Raw genomic sequence first — 21467 nt, 5'->3', positions numbered from 1 at the left:
GAATGGAATGATTATAGAGTAATCTGATTGCGATAAATAGAATTAGACCAGAATTAAATTCAGATTTTTTTTTCCATTCAGATTTTCTTTTTTTTGTAGTTTGTTGTAAATATCGACCACATATTACAATATCAGGCGGCACGGTGGTGTAGTGGTTAGCACTGTCGCCTCACAGCAAGAAGGTCCTGGGTTTGATGCCAGCGAGGGCCTTTTTTGTGTGGAGTTTGCATGTTCTCCCCGTGTCTGCGTGGGGGTGCTCTGGTTTCCACCTTTTGCCAAAGACATGCAGGTTAGGCTAATTGGTGGCTCTAAATTGACCGTAGGTGTGAATGGTCTGTGTCTATGTGTCAGCCCTGTGATGACCTGGCGACTTGTCCAGGGTGTACCCCGCCTCTCGCCCATAGTCAGCTGGGATAGGCTCCAGCTTGCCTGTGACCCTGTAGAACAGATAAGCGGCTACAGATAATGGATGGATGGATGGATGGATATTACAATATCAGTAGACATTTTATATTTCAGTTTGTGGAATGACATGCGACCTTTGACCTGTATTTTCATGTGGTTACAATCTCAATCGCCTGTTGACATTTATTGGTAAACGACAAAACTAGAAATTAATACAAACAACGACGAACGATTAACAAAATGTGATCTACGAAAATACTTAGAAAGTGGGTAGAAAGTGGAACAAAAAGATTTTCTGACGCAGGTTAAACATTATCAGTTCATTTGTTTACAAACAATAGAATTACTCCCTCATTTACGGTACATAAGCACCGACATTGATATATTTATATAAAATATATTTTGTACTAAATATAAGTCTATGTAAAACAAATTTTAAATAAAAACGGTTTTCTTAACTTAATACCACATACTGATTGTTATTTTATAAATAATCATCTGGATGTCGATAATTGTGGAACGGTGTCGATAATTGTGGACAAAGGTGTCACATGATCTGATACGCTAAGTAATCAGGAATCAACTCATTTTTTCCCAGTGGAAGTTTGCGTAATTATTCCTGCACAGTTTACGTATTGAAAGTCTTTTCTACTTTTGCAACGGCCAAAAGATGGTTAAGGTGTCGATAATTATAGCCGGTGCTCTATATGTATACACTACATTTACATAAACACTTGCATCCAAGTCCTGTCAAATTCCTGCTTTATAAATCGAGTATACAGTTAACATCCACAGTAATGGAGTCAAAACAGTGACCGTTTAGTTTATGGCTTCACGTGTATAAAGAAGAAGAATACACACACACACACACACACAGTCACAAAAGGGATGAAATGAAAGGACGAGGGTAAGAGGGTGGACTTCAGAGATTAAAATGCAGCATGACAGATTATCTGGCTCTGCAGAAGAAGAAAAAAAGAAGAAGAAGAAGAAGAGAAGAAGCGTGCAGTGATGTGGAGATGGAGAGCGACGCTGCCTGGAGCCGTCCTCCATCACTCCATCACTCCATCACTCATCCCGCAGTCAATAGCAACTTGTTCTACATGAATGTGATCAGTGTGGAGGGTAACTGCAGCTTCATCATCCTCACTAACAGCAAGTCTGTCTCACACACACACACACACACACACACACACACACACACACACACACACACACACACACACACACAAAAGACCCTTGAAAGCTAACAAAAGAGAAAGCCCCTCCATATTAGCACCGCTCAATACTGCCAAAGCCATTTAGCTAGCTGAGGTTCCGTCTGTCTCCCTCCCCCTCACACACACACACACACACACACACACACACACACACACACACACACACACACACACACACACAGTCCTAGGAGACGGGTTTCTTAATGAATGCTGTAATTAATAGATATATCTGTTCTGTCTTAAAGGAAGCTGTAAGGCTTGGAAAAGTGGATTAGCAATCCCCCTCTGACAACTATACACACACACACACACACACACACACACACACACACACACACACACACACACACACACAATATTTCTACACTCAACAAATTTCTACAAACACAACCATCTGTAATAGTTCAGTCTATTGTCATGGTGTTAAAGAGCTTCAACCAGACACAACGACACAACGGTCAAAGGACGAAGGTGTTACGCAGAAGGGAAAAAAAAAGGAAAAAAAAAGAAAGTTTACGTGGATGAGGAGGAGGAGCGAGTTTTAACACAGGAGACGAAGGAGGACAAATAAACCAGGCAGACTCGCAGGACCACACAAAGGTCTTTTTAATTAAGGAAGCCCACTTCTAAACGAGGGTTTTAAAAAGCCAGTCGGCTTGTAAAAGATGGATTCTTCTCAGGTCTATAAAGTCTCAGGAAAGAGAGAGAGAGAGAGAGAGAGAGAGAAGGAGTGGGGATTTTAAAGTACCAATAAGCAGTTATTAAGCACTAAGGAAGGGAAGAGTTAAAACACGGCAGGTTTTAAAATCGTCGGAAAAATAAAATCACGACTCGGGAACGTCAAAAAGTACAGGCGATATTTACGCTGTTTTTCGACTGCAAGATAAAATTCATCAAGCAAAAAACAAACAAACAAACAAACAAATAGGTAGAACGAACAAGCCGAATGACATCTTGTTTATTTGCTTGTCTCATTTGACCCTCAGTGTGTTTTCCTGAGACTTAATGCAAATTAATGTAAATAAGTAGGTAAATGAATAAACCTCACTACTGAGTAAGAGGTATCGGGGATGTAATAGGACGCAGCAACCAAAAGGACAAAGCAGAGCCCAAAGAGTTAGGAATAGAAACACTCTCGGCCATTAAAGCTGCAGAATGTGCTGACTTGAGCTCGGCCGCTCAGGTGTACTGCAGCGCCAGGCGGGAAACAGAGTCTCGTTTTGGGTCACATTACGAGGCTTATTCCCGTTCTTGAGGCCGTCTTTCTTTGTAAGTAATGTCGTCTTTGTGTGAACAGGGTTCATTCTGCTCAAGTCCAATCAGATGCGCAGGAAACAAACTCATCATAAGAGTAAAAATCACTAATTTGATGGTCACGCATCGAAGTATTGACGAAAGCTACTCCTTAGTGCCACTGATCACCGCGCGCTTTCTTATCATGTTTGAAAAGATTTGTAAATACCATGTGTACCGTGATATTTTGGAAAATATCCAGCTCAGGTGTTGAAAATAGCAGCTGATTAACAATGAAAAAGAAATGGCAGTTCAGACTGGAAAACTACGGAAGCCGCGAGAGGCCCTTCATATAATCTTTTTTTATTCACCTTGTTATCCCGAGATAACGACATAATTAATTCAGGATCTCGAGAAAACAACACAACTAATTCGAGATCTCGAGAAAACAAAACCGTTATTTCGAGATCTCGAGAAAACAAAACAATTATTCCGTGATCTCGAGAAAACAAAACAATTATTTCATGATCTCAGCTGGATCACTGTATCTCCGTCGGTAGAGACGAAGCCGGGCCAGGCTTCTGCGGAGGTGCCGCGGACTAATTTTGAAATTATCCCTTATTAAAAGACTTAATGCAATCTCTCCCTGTGTCAACCCCTGATCAGAATATTGCCTTATTAGGTGATCGATTATTCCAGACATTCTAATGACCAAAGTTGCGTCTATACAGAATGAGAAATAGCCCCAAAGTCAGCATATCACAAGTCTCTTGGCGCACCTGAATGAACCATTTCTCAGCTGTTTACTCGAGATCACGGAATAATTGTTTTGTTTTCTCGAGATCTCGAAATAACGGTTTTGTTTTCTCGAGATCTCGAATTAGTTGTGTTGTTTTCTCGAGATCCTGAATTAATTATGTCGTTATCTCGGGATAACAAGGTGAATAAAAAAAAAGGATTATATGAAGGGCCTCTCTCGGCTTCCGTAGAAAACATCTAAACATGGTCTCCCATGTTGTTTACGGCGGAAGGGAACTACAAACTGGTTTGGGTGGCAGAGGAAAGGTGCTGCATGAAAGACAGAGTTCAGTCTCGGAGGAAAAAGAACAAAAAGAAAAGCAGGAAGCATCACTACACCGTCTGACTGCTTTCAGTCTCTCCACAGGAGACGGGTCTTAAACCGAGCCCAAAGTTTCCTCCCCTCTCTCTCTCTCTCTCTCTCTCTCTCTCTCTCTCTCTCTCTTCCTGCTCTTTGAAATTCTATGACTCTATTAATCCAACCTGGCAATATTCAACATCTATCTATAAATTCAATTGTCACATGACGGATTTTTATTCTGGGCCGCACTCGAATCTAAAATTAGAGGCAGTAAAATTCGCATTAGCTCTAAGAGAAATGGAATTGTAAAGCTCATATTTTAGAAGAAAAGAAAGCCCTTTCTGCCAGAGAGGAGACTATTTGAGAGGTAATGATTTTATCTGTTTTGAAGCGACGCCTGGCACCGGCTTCAATTCCGCAGTGTTCCATTAACAAAAGAAGTTTTTACGGGGAAAAGCACTACAATTTCATTTAAGCCTATGAATGGAGATAATCATCGTCAAGTACGAGGGCATTATAAAGAAGAAGAAGAAGAAGAAACAGGCAGGAAGACAAGATGTTCTAAAAATGGATGAAAGCCAGTGTGTATTGTTACGGGTTTATTGTTAAAAATGATTCACAAGTTAAATTTGTATGTGTTCATTTTTTTTTTTTTTAAGTATGTACGGCTCAATTGTCTGGAATCTCTCGCTGTATTATAATACGAACACAAAAATAATTCAGAGCGATCACTTTCCACAAACAGATCGCACAGTGTGTTAGAGGAGAACGAGAACGCGGGACCTGCTTTCATCAAATGTTTACTATCTTTTTACTTAAAGGTGAAATCTCTGAGTCTCTCTCTCTCTCTCTCTCTCTCTCTCTCTCTCTGTGAGACGAGGCATCAGAAATCGACAAGGAAACAATTTTGGAAAACACAAGTCACTTGGAAAGGACAAGTGTCATTAGATTGTTTGACTGATTCAGTGCTTTGACAACTGCAGAGTCCGAATGTACAATTATTACATTAAGGTGCAATCTCTCTCTCTCTCTCTCTCTCTCTCTCTCTCTCTTTTTTATTCATCACGTGTATGAAATCTTTTGCATTTTGAAAATTGTAGATTTTTTTTTTATTTTGGAGAAAATACTTTCAGAAAATTAGAAACAATGTCTACAACAATTATAACACGTATATGTGTTATAATTGTAGAAGTATACATATCCTCCTGAGAACCAACCCATAGACTTGTGTCCTCTGTAGTTGACATTAGTTTTACATGCACACCCTCTTACTCTTTCAAGCTATTCACTTGAATCCTGGTGTCTTGTAAAGAGTACATCCTGGGCTTTCCAATGATATATCATGTGACTAGGAGGGTTGCTGGGAAATTCCTAGTAAGGAAATCACAACAAAAGAGAAATTGAGAGACAAATTTTTTCCTTGGTTCCCAGGAGGATATCGGCGCGGTGGTGTGGTGCTTAGCACTGTCGCCTCGCAGCAAGAAGGTTCTGGGTTCGAGTTTGCATGTTCTCCCCGTGTCTCTGGGTGCTTCGGTTTCCCCCACAGTCCAAAGACATGCGGTTAGGTTAACATGGAGCAGCCATGGCCTGAGGTTGGGCTGAAGTACCCTTGAGTAAGGGCACCTAACCCACGACTGCACCCCGGGCGCTGTAGCATAGCTGCCCACTGCTCTGGGTATGTGTGTGTGCTCATTACTCATTTGTGAGCTTCACTGCTTCAGATGGATTAAATGCAGCACCGTGACACAAACCCGAGTCTGAATGTGGGATAAATACCTTCAGATTCACAGCTTCATCTTATATTATCTTAAAAACTGAAATAATAATAATAAATATTATAATTATCATTAATTAATAATTATTACTAATTAAATAATAATAATAATTTTAATTATTTTATTTAATTATTATTATTATTATTAATAAGAAAAATTGGAGAGGATTTTAAACCATTAGCCACAGCCTAATGGTTAGAGAAGCAGCTTTGGGACCATAAGGTTGGCGGTTTGATTCCCTGGACCAGCAGGAATGGCTGTTAAGTTTCACAGTGTGCTTGAGTGTAGATCTGATGAATAAAGGCTTCTTGACTTGGCTTCTTCTTCTCTATATAAGGATGTAGTTACTGTACACATCTCCAGTACATATAGACACATTTAGTGTCATCTACCGTACAATGGAGTTTAGAAGCACGGTGTCTGATTACGGTGCAAACACACACACACACACACATGAAAAAGCCCTGTGCTGTTTATATCAGCTGTGTGAGAAGATCAATTGTTATAACATTACAGAGCTGGAAAAGGAGTAATTCACTTCATTGTCGATGACTGGCTGCAAAATAACACCTCTTATTACATGCAATCAGTAACATGACGACAAAACCACGCTGGGACGACGGGCTGTAAAAGTGTCTCGGCCTGAAGAAAAGATACAAGTCTGAATGTGGGATGAATACCTTTAGATTCATAGCTTCATCTTATAGTAGCTTAAAATTGAAATAATAATAATGGTGAAGCCATGGCCTAATGGTTTGAGAAGCAGCTTTGGGACCAAAAGGTTGGCAGTTTGATTCCCTGGACCAGCAGGAATGCCTGAAGTGCCCTTGAGCAAGACACCTAACCCCCAACTGCTCCCCAGGCTGCTCTGGGTATGTTATACGTCGCTCTAGATAAGAGTGTCTGCTAAATGCCTGTAATAATAATAATAATATCAGCCCGTGCAGTGTAGTGTATATGTACAGTATATTTAAATCTCCACACACTGATAAGATGAGCCAAAACTGGTGTGTGTGCAACTTCACAGATGAAAATCTTGATGATTTAGGACATTTTCCCGCGCAAGCTTGTGAGATAAGGGTCACACATCAGATACACACTCTCCCCCTCTCTGTCTTTACTCCTCATCGGAAGCGTTTTAAACTCAACCCTGGAACAACACGGGCCCGAGAAATACAAATAATCACCAAATACAGTCATCATCATCATCATCATCATCATCATCATCATTTATTAGCAATACGTATCATGTGTTCTGTTTAGGAAAAAAGAAAAACACTTCATCCGTTCCACTTCAGATTAGGCAGGATGAGCCGCGGTGTTGATGAAATGAAATTATACATAAATATAATACTCATGGGGGGAAAAAAGGTGGATTAAAGATGGTGGACAATTTTTTAAGCAGATGTTTGGAAAGGATTTTATTCACTGAGTCACTGAAATATGACACGAGAGAGAGAGAGAGAGAGAGAGAGAGAGAGAGAGGGGGCAGCGGTTGTTTTTCGGTGAGTGAAGCGAGGAAAGCCGTGTCTTTAACCAGATCAGAATCTTGAAATTGGCTGTCAGGACGGGATTGTTGTGAGTTATAGCCGTCTATCATTCCCTCCTCCTCTCACCCGCTCGGGTGAAGATGCACTGAGCTGCCCCCTTCCTCCGCCACTCCACCCCAAAGCACCTTTAAATTTTCAACACCAACTGCCATCTGTTACCAAATCTAATTCACATTCTGCCCCTAATCGGGTTTACTCCTCTAATACCCGCGCTTCCTGCTCATGGAGCCTCGGGCCTGATGGTGAAGGTCCATCCCTCTCTCTCTCTCTCTCTCTCTCTCTCTCTCTCTCTAACCCTGCATTTTTTAAAACCGTTCTTACATGCAGATATTCAGACATATGACGAAATGACCGCCACGATTTCTGCCATACAGTCTCAGTCCTGTAGAGCGCGAGAACATAGCCATCACTTCATCTCGTGTGTAAATATCCGACTACACCGTGAGCTCTACGATTCACGATCAGTATCAACGTTTAATAATCTTACAGTGTCCAAAAGCTGCTCGGCTCCACCATCTGGTTTACGGCAATCGACTTCATTACACAAGCTGCTAAATTTACAGTAACAAGCCGCTCTCTCTGCATTCGATTGTGGATATAAAATCGCATTTCTGAAAAAAAAAAACACCCTTAATGGTCTCGGTCACTGGTCAGGGTAAAGCATATAATTTGAATCTAATCTGTCTCTGTGCTGTTTTGGACGTGCTGGAGAATAAACAACAAACAAATCTGATTGTATTCAGTATGCACCCGTAACAATGATTGTGCTCACGGTAAACTCAGACTCCCAGCATGCTTTGCCCTGTCTGTGGCAATGTGCGTCTGAATGGAGTCTAATTGGTTTGACCCAGACTAACCCCCACACAATCCAATTGCCGTAATACTTTTTGAGGCCTCCAGTGAAAGCGCACTCACCCCCTGCTTAAATCACTAACACTTCCTGCTGTGTGTGTGTGTGTGTGTGTGTGTGTGTGTGTGTGTGTGTGTGTGTGTGTGTGTGTGTGTGTACATACAGAACACATAGGAGGATTAGAGGGGGAAAAAAAACATGACTCCATACACAGCTTTAATGTTTCACTCATATAGAGAGCGAAATCTTTAGATTCCACCTGTGGGGTTTTCAGTGCAGGTCTGATCTGACCAGATGTCTGATCTCTATATTGCATTACTAAATTATAGTGCAAGTGTGATCCGGCCAGGTGTCTGATCTGTGTACTGCGTTACTAAACTATAGTTCAGGTCTGATCCAGCTGGGTGTCTGGTCTCTGTATTGCATTACTAAACTATAGTGCAGGTCTGATCTGGCCGGATGTCTGATCTCTGTACTGCGTTACTAAACTATAGTGCAGGTTTGATCCAGCTGGATGTCTGATCTCTGTACTGTGTTACTAAACTATAGTGCAGGTCTGATCCAGCTGGGTGTCTGATCTCTGTATTGCATTACTAAACTATAGTGCAGGTCTGATCCGGCCGGATGTCTGATCTCTGTACTGCGTTACTAAACTATAGTTCAGGTCTGATCCAGCTGGGTGTCTATTCTCTGTATTGCATTACTAAACTATAGTGCAGGTCTGATCCAGCCAGATGTCTGATGTCTGTACTGCATTACTAAACTATAGTGCAGGTCTGATCCAGCTGGATGTCTGATCTCTGTACTGCATTACTAAACTATAGTGCAGGTCTGATCTGGCCGGATGTCTGATCTCTGTACTGAATTACTAAACTATAGTGCAGGTCTGATCTGGCCGGATGTCTGATCTCTGTACTGCATTACTAAACTATAGTTTAGGTTTGATCTGGCTGGATGTCTGATCTCTGGACTGTGTTACTAAACTATAGTGCAGGTCTGATCTGGCTGGGTGTCTGATCTCTGTATTGCATTACTAAACTATAGTGCAGGTCTTATCTGGCTGGGTGTCTGATCTCTGTACTGCATTACTAAACTATAGGTTAGGTTTGATCTGGCTGGATGTCTGATCTCTGGACTGTGTTACTAAACTATAGTGCAGGTCTGATCTGGCTGGGTGTCTGATCTCTGTATTGCATTACTAAACTATAGTGCAGGTCTTATCTAGCTGGGTGTCTGATCTCTGTATTGCATTACTAAACTATAGTTCAGGTCTTATCTGGCTGGGTGTCTGATCTCTGTACTGCATTACTAAACTATAGTTCAGGTCTGAGCTGGCACGATGTCTGATCTGTGTACTGCATTACTAAACTATAGTTCAGGTCTAATCCAGCTGGGTGTCTGATCTCTGTACAGCATGACTAAACTATAGTGCAGGTCTGATCCAGCCGGATGTCTGATCTCTGGTCTGCGTTAATAAACTATAGTTCAGGTCTGATCCAGCCGGGTGTCTGATCTCTGTACTGCGTTACTAAACTATCGTTCAAGTCTGATCCAGCCAGATGTCTGATCTCTGTACTACATTATTAACTATAGTGCAGGTCTGATCTGGCCGGATGTCTGATTTCTGTACTGCGTTACTAAACTATAGTGCAGGTCTGATCCGTCCAGATGTCTGATGTCTGTACTACATGAATAAACTATAGTGCAGGTCTGATCTGGCCAGATGTCTGATCTCTGTACTTTATACTACTCCTGCCTGAGAAAATATCACAGAACTTAAAAATTAACAGTGTTGAATTTCATTACAGTACACAGTTGTGATCAGTTTTATGTAATGAAAATGCTGATGTACACAAATACACACTGTACACACATACCCCAATACCTTAATGTCCCAATACCCTAATGCATCTATACCCCTGTACCCTAATACTCCAATACTTCAATACCCCAATATCCTAATACCTCAATACCCCAATACCCTAATAACCTTTTTTATATAGAACTTGTTTTATGTATTTATTTATTTTTTATTTACTTTTTATTGTTTTGTGAATGTATCAGCGCTTTAGAATATGTATCATAGTTTTAGCGCTTTATAAATAAATATTATTATTATTATTATTATTATTAACCTAATACACTAATACTCTAATACCCCAATGCCCTAATACTTCAATACCCTCATACCCCAATACACTAATACCCCAATACCCTACTACCATAATATCCCAATACCTCAATACCCTAATAGCCTAATATACCAGTATCTCAATAACGTAATACCCCAGTACCCTAATACCTCAATACCCCTAATACCCTAATACTTCAATACACTAGTATCTCAATACCCCAATACTCCAATACCCCAATACCTTTATTACTCCAATACCCTAATGCCACAATACCCCAGTATCACAATACCGTAATACCCCAGTAACCTAATACCTCAATACCCCAATATCTCAAAACCTAATACCAAATACCTTAATACTCCAATGTCCTAATACCCTAATACCCCAATACCCTTTCTCTTTATCAGCAAAGTAGTGAGCACATGTGTAATGTGTGTGACCTCAGATTATAGTCAGGAAAAGCCATTTAAAAAGGAGAGATAAAGGGAGGAGGAGGGAGAGGTGAGAGAGAGAGAGAGAGAGAGAGAGAGAGGAGGAAAGAGGGAGAGAAAGGGTGATGGAGAGAGGAGGAGGATATATATATATATATATATATATATATAGAGAGAGAGAGAGAGAGAGAGAGAGAGAGAGAGAAAGGGGAGGGGGTAGGTGGGGGTGACAGAGGGAGGAAGACACTGTCGAGGCCTTTAACTGGTCACATCTGGCTGTATTTTATACGCAAATCAGCCTCCACTAAGTCCAGATAAAACTCAGTGACTCGTGATCGACGCAATGATCTTCATACATCTAAATTTATATGCTAATCCAGATCCTTCAAGCATTTAACACATTCCTGAGCAAAGCACTGCCTACCCCCATAAACTCATCCTCCTCTTCTCCCTGACATCTATCTATCTATCTATCTATCTATCTATCTATCTATCTATCTATCTATCTATCTATCTATCTATCTATCTATCTGCCTGCCTGCCTGCCTGCCTGCCTGCCTGCCTGTCTATCTATTGGTCTGTCTGTCTGTCTATCTGCCTGCCAGTCTGTCTATCCTTGTGTCCAACTAACTCTTCATTTGTTTAGATTTGCCTGCATGTCTTACACTTCCTGACCTGTACCATCAGTTCAGTTGACCGTGTGTGTGTGTGTATGTGTGTGTGTGTGTGTGTGTGTTTGCCTGTGTGCATTTACCCATGATGAGGGGAACAAATGTTAATTTTGACCTTGTTGGGGACATTTGGCTCGTCCGCATAAACAAATGTGTTTTGGTTTTCTGTTTTAAAAAAAGTTTGCTTATGTTTGGAAAACTAAATGAGCTGAAAGACGACTGAGGTTATGGGTTCGAGTTCGGCATACTGTGTGTGAAGGATGGACTGTGATGCTGTGATGTGTGGAATGGCTTGTGTGTCCTCTCTCTCACTCTTTCACTCTTTGTGTCTCTATTATTCTCTCTTTCTGTCTCTCTCTCTCTCTCCCTGTCTCCCCCCTCCTGTCTCTCTGCATTGGACTAAAGCAGATGGACCCCTACATGCAGCAGGTGAGACAGATGGTAAGTGTCTCTCTCTCTCTCTCTCTCTCTCTCTCTCTCTCTTTCTCTCTCTCTCTGGTCAGTCAACACAGTAGCTTAGAACCTACACTATCTTGCCAACCCACACACGCCCACACGCCCACACACACACACACACACACACACACACACACACACACACACACAGAGCAGTGACACAAGTACCAAAGTAACTGCAAAATGAAATGATGTCATGATGATGCAGTAAAACACTTGTACAGATTTTGGCTTTTGATGATTGTATTTTTTCCTTCCTTACCTTTGGTTATAGAGCGCATGCGTATCGACGTTGTAATGCTGTTGCATTCTCCATGCACCGCATTTGCCGTACTTATCTTCGCTATTAACTTGGGCCTTTGATACATTCATTCTACAAAACAAAAGGAAGAAGCAAGAGAAGGAATGAAAAAGACGAGGGTCAGAGAGATACCATGAGGAATTCTCACAACATAAAGACATTGGCTACGGACAGACACAGACGCAACCTTAAAACAGACGCATAAAGCCTTTCTATCTCTTCTCTCCCTCTCTCTTTTCAACACTGTTCTTTAACGAATCGCTTTTAATGACCATCCCTTTTTCCCACAGAGCACGGAATCTTTTGTTAACGCCTGGCGTTAATTGAAAACCTCTGTGACGTTTTTAATGCTGCTGTGCCTCACCGCTCGGGCGCGGCCCTTTTATCAGGTCAGAATTTTGATGCTGGGCAAGACGTGGGAATAAAAGACGTCGGAATATCAGGATAACAGCACGCTGCCTCGCACCCTGGACGTCAGGATGAGAAACCCTGTGGCTTTTACAGGCCTGAGACCTGCTGATCTCGGAGCAGGGCCATGAACCGCTATAAAGGAGGAAAGGACAGGAGAAGCTTGACGTCATATTTGTGTGTGTTAGAGAGAGAGATAGCAGTAGACTACATGTACTAAAAGATCTCCTGTCATGTTGATGTGGTTTTGAATTAGTGAAATACCCTGAGCCGTCGGCGTTGCTTTTTACCGCGGCCGATTTGTTTATTTTTAATAAATCCACTAGAAACCTCATTCAAAAAATCCGACCGCAGATAAATCCAACAAGGCGGACTAGTGGAGGCCAATCAATGTCAAAAGCCGATCTGTGGCAGACTTAGGCAAATTTAATGGTGACAGATCCTGCCTTTATGCAAGTACAGTGAAATCTTTAGGCAAACTTTATACAAATTAATTGGGCTTTGTGCGAAGCCGCATGCAAAACGAACGGACGCGGGACGCCTCCTGCCTCCACCATGTGCCGGCCTGTCACTGTAAACTGAGGAAGGACAAAAAAAAAAAGAATAAAAAATTAAACACCCGAGTGTGTCACTGTGAAAAACAAAGGTCTTAGTGAGGGAGTGTTAGTGGACAGGAAGGACGGACGGACGGAACAAGGGCTCCGGTGAAAGCGCCCTAATTCGCCTATTCTCTGTTACACGTTACACAGCGTGGTGCGGCGTGGTAGGGTGTGGTGCAGCGTAGTAGGGTGTGGAGTGGTGGGGTGTGGTTCGGCGTAGTCTTTACCTCCGAGCCAAAAAACTACTCACTCAACTAAACCTTCATACGCTCCAAAAAATACACCCACATTCATACGCTTTCTCTTTCTGTCTCACTTTTAACACCATACTGTAAATAAGCAGCAATACTGATTTCTAGAATGATCTAGAAATAGTCAGAATTCTGAAATCTGACTTTACCGAAGCTGGAAATAAGTACTGTATGTGATGATGCTGCATTGGGACAAAACAAAACTTATTATTATTATTATTATTATTATTATTATTATTAATAGTAGTAGTAGTAGGACTGGATGGGACGGAGACGGGATTGGTCAGGGTCGTCCTGTTCCTGTTGTACTTGGGAGGAAAGGGGAAAAAAAAAAAGCAGCACACACTCACACAAACGTGTGTAATGCGTGGCCGTTAGTCTCGGTCGAGTGAACAGGAGTGAAGAGTGAATCAATGCTCTCGGCAACTTCTACACGCCCGCTTCACCTTTCAACTACTGTTTACAACAAAGAAAATAAAATCACACCAACACCATTTCAGTCACAGATATCCCCTGCACTGTGTCCTGGCTTCCTTTAGACCTGTCTTTATACACACACATGGAAAAAATGACATCAAAAGCCATTTTCTTTTCTTTTCTTTTCTTTCCTTTTCTTTCATTCATTCATTCTTTTTTTTTTAAGAAAAAAGCAAACAAGGCAATCTTTAATGGAGGAGCCTGTTATATACATTACAGTGAAAGAAAGAAGATTATTTCGAAGCACAGAAGCAAGAAAACACAAGACATGGAGAGCAAAGCATGCATGATTGGACATGCTCACACACGCACACACAAAACACTCTTTCATCTTCGACTGATGACTAAAGAAGAATTAAAGCAGCAATAAACTGATGATGAAAAAAAAAAGTGACAGAGTGAAAACTCTGAGCAGAAAATCAGCAGGATTGGGTTTCTGGTTCACTTTCCAGCCGGTAAACTATTCTATCAGCTATAGTGTGATACACTCGTGTGACTCTCTCTCTCTCTCTCTCTCTCTCTCTCTCTCTCTCTCTCTCTCACACACACACACAAAAACACACAGATGGGGAAGGAAACAAAAGTGTCGGTTAGAAGAATAAAATCAAATAACACATGCTGCGACGAAAATAAGTGAGACTTGAGGTCATGTGCATCAATTCTCTCCAATTCTTCTGCTTCTTCTTTTAGATTCACTGCTGATTTATTCAATTGTACAGAAAAGAAAGATTTACAGAGAGAGAGAGAGAGAGAGAGAGAGAGAGAGAGAGAGAGAGAGAACTGCTGCGCTACCTGAACCCAATTTTACGCTCCTGTCAGAACGAGTGAGCGCGGCCTTCCCTCGGACAAGGATTAACACACAGGACAATGAGCTGAATTAAGCCGTGTGTGTGTGTGTGTGTGTGTGTGTGTGTGTGTGTGTGTGGGCTGATGCTCAGTGACTCAGTCATGTGTTGCTGTTCCATCTGTGACCGGCATGGTGTTGACTGATTGGACAGGTATCATTCTTCCTCACACACACACACTATAAACACCATCCCTCCTTCTCTCTCTCTCTCTCTCTCTCTCTCTCTCTCTCTCTCTCTCTTTCATTTTCCTTTTCTCATTCTGTTATTCTCCCTCTTTCACACATTGTGTCACTCTGTCTTGACACATGCCACACACCCCACTACTAATCACACACACACACACACACACACACACACACACACACACACACACACACACACACACACACACACACATCCATGCTGTTGGACAACAACAACAACAACACTAAAGAGCAGAGCAGGGCTCAGCCGCAGTGGACGGTGTGTTTGTGACTGCGTGAGATTATAATCTGGAGCCGGACAGGCCGCAGCCGGGGGACGGTCCGTGTCATCAGGGGGCCTCGTTATTTTGGGACAAAGACACCTAGAGTTTGACCTCCAGGGGCTGAACCCTGATGAACAGGATGGAGAAGCTGAATTAAGTGGAGGAGGGGCTACTGCAACACACACACACACACAAAACACATACACATACACACCTCGGCACGGTCGGCACCCGAGACAGATGGAGTGTCAGCTTTAATATGAGCGAATGGAGGGAACGTTCCTCAAACACGAGTCTCTCTACAGGAATGTGACTCTTCAATACGCGCACGCGTGTGTGTCAGAGCTCACGTTATTATTATTATTCACTCTACAGCCAAATACTAATATATGTAACTAGTCATTTATGTGCTTTCCCTTTCTCTCTCCCTCTCTCACACACACACACACACACTATCACTGTACTATAACATCACCTCATGTCTACGTGTGTGTGTGTGTGTGTGTGTGTGTGATAAATAATAGAGCTTTAAAAAGAGTAACTTCAGCTGATTCCATACCAACTAGCAGCCAAGAGGTTTACACTGAAGTCGTCCAATCAGAGAGACTGAATTTACAATCACACATTCAGACAAACACTGAGGGAAAGAAATGGATGAAATAAATCGAACAAAATGGCGCAGATACTTATTTTTACTTAATTATTAATATTTTACATATATATATATATATATATATATATATATATATACACACACACACACGTGTGCGTGTGTGTCTTAGTAATAAAGAGAAAATAAGTGTCTATATATGTACGAGTCATTAATGTGCTTTCCCTTTCTCTGTCTGTCTGTCTCTCTCTCTCTCTCTTACACACACACACATATATATATATAACATTCTTAGAGACGTGTTACATCAAGTCTCGATGTGTTTACAAAATAAAAGCTGTACGAGTTATTAATCCGTAGGCTTTGTGAAAAAGGAAAGTCTTTAGCTTTAGTCGAGATTTAAATGCTTCAGGTGTCATGGCTGATTTATATATATATATATATATATATATATATATATATATATATATATATATATATATAATATGAAAATTGTGGAAGAATTTGAAGCAGTGTGTTGATCAGGGCACAAATCATGACAACCAAGCCTACACACACACACACCATACGTTAGACAAAGCAAATGGTGTTGAAGGTTTAAGGACGGAGTGGAAAGATGAGAGCAGACAGAACGAGGTGCAGGATCACTGAATAGAGCTGATCATAACAGAGAGAACATTCAGCACTATCACACACACGCACACTCATGCACACAAATGAAGTATGATCGGAGAAAGAGGTGAAATATTTCACTGTCAGCCAGAGGGCCACACGGCCATCCGTTTCTCTTTCGCTCTGCTCCAGGACACTGACACTTTCATCATTTAATCAGAGATCAGTGGTTAAAAAATCATCCGAAATTCCTGCACATGCTCTGTGTGCACATCCACACGTCTATAAGATTACTCATGTTATTGTTGAGAAATCCTGTACGAGTGTGTTTGCCAGTCCTGCTCCTTTTTAAAAAATTTCTGATAAGGATTAAAAAGCAGCATAAAGCACACACGTTCTGTCTGATCTACACTCCAATCTCTGAAATCAAAAAGCCTGGATATACAGAACTGGTTGACTCCACTGTCTACGAGTGAATCAGAGGTGAAGAAGGCTTCGACCCAAAGCCCTATTTTTACCCCCTTATCTGTCGCGAGCTCAGCTCCTGCTCATGGACTGACCACAGTGTCTCTATTGACCTGCTGTAACTCAATCGTCCCACACACACTCCGGGCTCCGAGTGCTTCTAGTCCACACTCCTCAGACCAACAGTCAGGACGGAAGACATTAACGTACAAGAAAAGGGAAGAGAAGAAAAAACAAAATGTCACACGTGCTCTGGTTTTGAAACAGTTACACAGGTAAAGTGTTGCGGTGCTGGACCTGATCTTTACGGCTCGGAGGTGGGAATGACTGTGGGCCGGGTGAGTCTCAGCTGGTGTGGGAGATCTTTAAAAAAAAAACAACAAAAAAAACCCATTAGCCACTTTTACTTTTTCTTTCAAAGACGGATGGGGAAAAACATAAATCAGACAAATTGACAACATGATGATGATGATGATGATGATGCCCGTGTACATTTCTGTACATTTAGTGCTAGTTTATGAATCCAAAAACCTCTTATTACGCCGTAGGAAGCGAAAGGTCAAAAATATACACCCTGCCTTTTACTTTACTGCCTCGCATTTGTCTATTTCTTTTTTCCCTTCCAGAAAGAAGACAGGCCTAGAGGAGGACGAGACGGGGGACGAGTGTGTCTCTTTTAACTGGAGTTAATTACCCTCGGAAAGCTTCAGGCCCCTTCAAACAAGGGGAAGTGGCACAGATACGTCTCCTATACGCAGGACAGCCTAAAGACAAAAGAGTGTCCAGACAGAAATCGACAAGGGGCTGCAGACACACACACACACACACACACACACACACACACACACGGATGACACCTCTCACACTGGGGACCTCAAGAGAGCTGAATCAGTGCTCAAAAGCAGCAGTGCCAGCAACACACACACACACACACGCGCACGCACACGCGTGCACACACGTGAGAGAGAAATAAATCAGCGGTGTGCATATTGACATCATTTGACAGATGAATTAAGTAAATGATTTTATAAGGAGATTAAAAGGAATTTAATTTACGCAATCTCCTTTTATTCCTCTCTGATCCCTGCCTCCAGGGCTTTTATCCCTCTCCACCCCGCCTTTTCCTCTCTGTCACATGGAAAAAAGAAAGGTTGATATAGCAAAAAAATCTACTTTTCTTCTTCAGGGGCCAGCGATGGTATGAGCAGGGCATAAAAACCCACCAGAACATGACAAAAAGGGTCGCGAAGAGCCGTGAATCCAAACTACAGCAGGTTCAATTCGAGTCATCTGAGCGGTAAAGACACAGCGGCTCACGTTATTCTCTTTCAGACGACTCGGGGGTGGACCGCAGCTCGAAATATCGAAATATCAATCCCGTAAAATTATGAGAAAAGGAGAGAAAAGGTAAACTGCCAAGGAGAAAGTGCGACTGCTTGAGAAAAGGTTGCGAGTGAGAACTGCTTCAAGAAAAATTCAATTCAATTAAAGGAAATATTCTGAACCGCAGAATAATTCTGAATCATGTTAGTTGTATTAATCAGAACGCTGAATAATAATAATAATAATAATAATAATTATAATAATAATAATAAATTTCTTGTGAAATTGAAATACATTAAATTCACACAAAAACAAACATACACACAAAGCACGACTATACATTTTTAAAAGAATAACCCGCCCTTCAAATATGATCGAAATAATTTTTTCCCCGAAAAGCAGCAAATAAACTGAAATGCAAGAATTTCTGTTTAATAAATAAAAAAATTAAAAAATTTATAAATATATAAAAGTAAAAAGCTCTGAAAATTACTGCTTGTGAAAATCCTCACTCTCAGACGAGTCCCGTTTGTTCAGTCCTCCCGCTCAGGAACATGTGAGTAAATATTAAAACTAGCATGCAAATGAAACGTACACGCGGGGCAGTAAGTGAGTGTAATTATGATAATCGCTAAACTGCCACTTGTTGTTATGACTAGCATTAATAGACTAATTAGAATAACAGCAGATCATTTGGAAAAGAAAAGATCAAACGGTGAATAAGCAGCGAACGAAGGAGGAAAAAGCCGAGCTGAAGGAGTGCGATAGCCTTATCTCAGAGTTTACTCTCGTCAGCGTTAATCCCGTGGGTGGAATGAGCGTGCCGGAGGTAAACACGCAGAAATGCCGCGGTGCTGTGCGTGAGACGGACGAGAGCTGAACATACCTTCACACTCCGAATCACTCACAACTCACTCACTGACAGAACGATGAGGAATATCTGCACAGCCATGCTTTACTCCAAAACTCAGAAATAAGTTTGACATTATTATTATTATTATTTTTTTAATTATTATTATTAAAATCACTGGTATTCTGGTTTTGCTTGTATGGCTGTAGAGCAATGCAGAACAGACTCTTATTCCCACACACACACACACACACACACACACACACACACACACACACACGGGATTGATCAGTGTTCCAGGTCAAAGGTTATCCTTTGTATTATTTATTTATCTATCTATTCATTTATTTCTTTTCTCAAGCTCGATCTGATTATCGTGCGGAATTATTTCTCACTGACTGGACTTGAACATGTGAGACGTAAACCATGATCTCAGAGCAGCGTCTCCACCTGATCTGTCACGAGGCTTTTTTTTTTTTTTAAATAGCTTAAATTCATCCACGTTCTTGCAATCTTTAAAAAAACACACACACACACACACACACACACACACACACACACACACACACACACACACACACACATCTATGATGACTTCTAATGCATGGGTGCAGATCCCGGGGGGGACGGGGGAACATGACCCCCCCCAAATTTCTGAAAAACATGAATTGTCCCCCCCCAAATAAAAATCCCCTAAATTATTAAAAATTGTACAAACAAATGTATTTTCAGACAAATGATTCCCTGTGCAGTACTTTTTTTGAATGATATGGCGAGCCTCTACGAAGCTGTGATTTATGGTTGGGCAAAAAAAAAAAAAAAAAATCACTTTTGTGTCCCCCCCCCAATCCTGACATCGGATCTGTTCTAATGTGGAAAATAAATAAATAAATGAATAAATAAATAAATGAATAAATAAATAAATGTATGCACTCGACCTCTGTGGAAAGTTTGAAGTCACATTTCTGGTTTGTGTTAAAGCTTCAAAACAAAACCCCAACAACAATAAGAACAGCATGCCATTACACCGAATGAGTGCTTGAGCGCTGATCAGAGCAGCGTTCCCGGTCCACGGAGCGAGACGGAACTGGAGAACACGACCACTTCACCTTCCGCTCCCCCCGTCTGCCCTCACCGACTCGGTGTGCTGTTTTTAATGCCTCGGTCGGGCCACATGTGGGGCGGCTGGTCTGCAATTCAAGCTCTCCTGCCATCTAAGACCACTTTCTCTCCAGTTCACCCTCTTCCCCTCCTCCTCCCGCTCTCCCTCTTTCATGCTCCCATCTGTCAAGCAGCGTCCTGCACGCTAAAGCACGACTTCACTGACCGCTTCTGTGAACGAGAGTTTTGACAAATATTCTACAAACCGAGCGCGCTTTACAGGTAAGCCGTCCTACTTAGAAGTGCACCAGGACCCTTTCTCTCTCTCTCTCTCTTTCTCTCTCTCACACACACACACACACACTCAGACATACCCATGCACACTATCGGACAACCACAACAATCTTGTCTCCAGCTCCTCAATGACGTGAACTGCAGGTACGACACACATAGTGTTCACAATACACACATACATACACATATATATATACACACACACAAACACACACATATATTCACACACGACGAGCACAAGCATGGAAAGAAGTCAAGCAGAAAGAAGAAAGATGTAAAATTTACCTACTCTTGTTCAGAGTGTAACGAGAAACACTCAGGGATCGAAAGTTCTACTGAATCCATTTGCACTGAGTGACCATCGTTTGAGCACGCCCTTCTATAAATCAAAGTTTCTCTCTCTCTCTCTATTTGTCCCTCTCTCTCTCTCTATCTCTCTCTCCTCCTCCTCCTCTTGCCGTCCCGTCACTTGAGCAGTGCAATTAACAGGAAGCGTTCTCCCAGTGACAAGCCTATAGGCACAGCCAGTTGGGACCAAAAGCTCTTGCACTCTTCTAATCAAGGACTTAAAGCCACGATTGGTGCTCATGAATATGAAGCGAGGCTTTGCATATGCAGTCCCCCCCCCGGCCCACCCACCCGCCCACCCCAGCCCTTCCTCGTGCCAGATTGGTGCCTGCGCAGCCAATTGGAGCTGGACAAGAGGCTGTGTGTGTGAACGGAGAGCCTGAGCAGAGCGAGAAGGGAGGGGACGAGTCCGAGAGAACCAGTGAGAAAGAAGGAGGAGAGAGAAAGAGTGACACACCGGGAGGGAGAGAGAGAGAGAGAGAGAGAGAGAGGGGGGGGGGGGAAATAACGAGACAACAGAGAGATAGATATATGGAGAAAGAGGGGGATTTAAAGAGGCAGCGCATGTCTCTCCTGCAGCATTGCTTATCGGCTCGGGCTGTCAAGCCTGGAGATAAAACCGCTCACTTTGTTGATACAAAAAATTGTAAATGAAGCTGTGTGTACTGCGGGTTTGCACTTTTCCTCCA

At 42.0% G+C, this 21467-nt stretch overlaps 1 protein-coding gene across 4 annotated transcripts in view; it reads right to left on the bottom strand.

The window, feature by feature from the left end:
- esrrga (estrogen-related receptor gamma a) overlaps positions 1-20872 on the bottom strand; it is a 95300-nt gene extending 74428 nt beyond the window's left edge. For 2 of the 4 annotated variants that reach the window (XM_060932897.1, XM_060932898.1), the window contains exons 1-2: positions 20720-20872; positions 12088-12198 (exon numbers count right to left, since the gene is read on the bottom strand). In XM_060932897.1, coding sequence (XP_060788880.1) covers positions 12088-12198; positions 20720-20775 — 167 coding nt within the window. In that variant the 5' untranslated portion in view covers positions 20776-20872. Of the gene's footprint in view, positions 1-12087; positions 12199-16915; positions 16939-18678; positions 18689-20719 lie in introns of those variants that run through there. The other 2 variants (XM_060932899.1, XM_060932900.1) reach the window with 2 other exon arrangements.
- Positions 20873-21467: the final 595 nt, after the last annotated feature.

Source organism: Neoarius graeffei, chromosome 11 (assembly GCF_027579695.1).
Source record: "Neoarius graeffei isolate fNeoGra1 chromosome 11, fNeoGra1.pri, whole genome shotgun sequence".
NCBI classification, from domain to species: Eukaryota; Metazoa; Chordata; class Actinopteri; order Siluriformes; family Ariidae; genus Neoarius; species Neoarius graeffei.
This window is presented reverse-complemented; position numbering and strand designations above follow the sequence as displayed.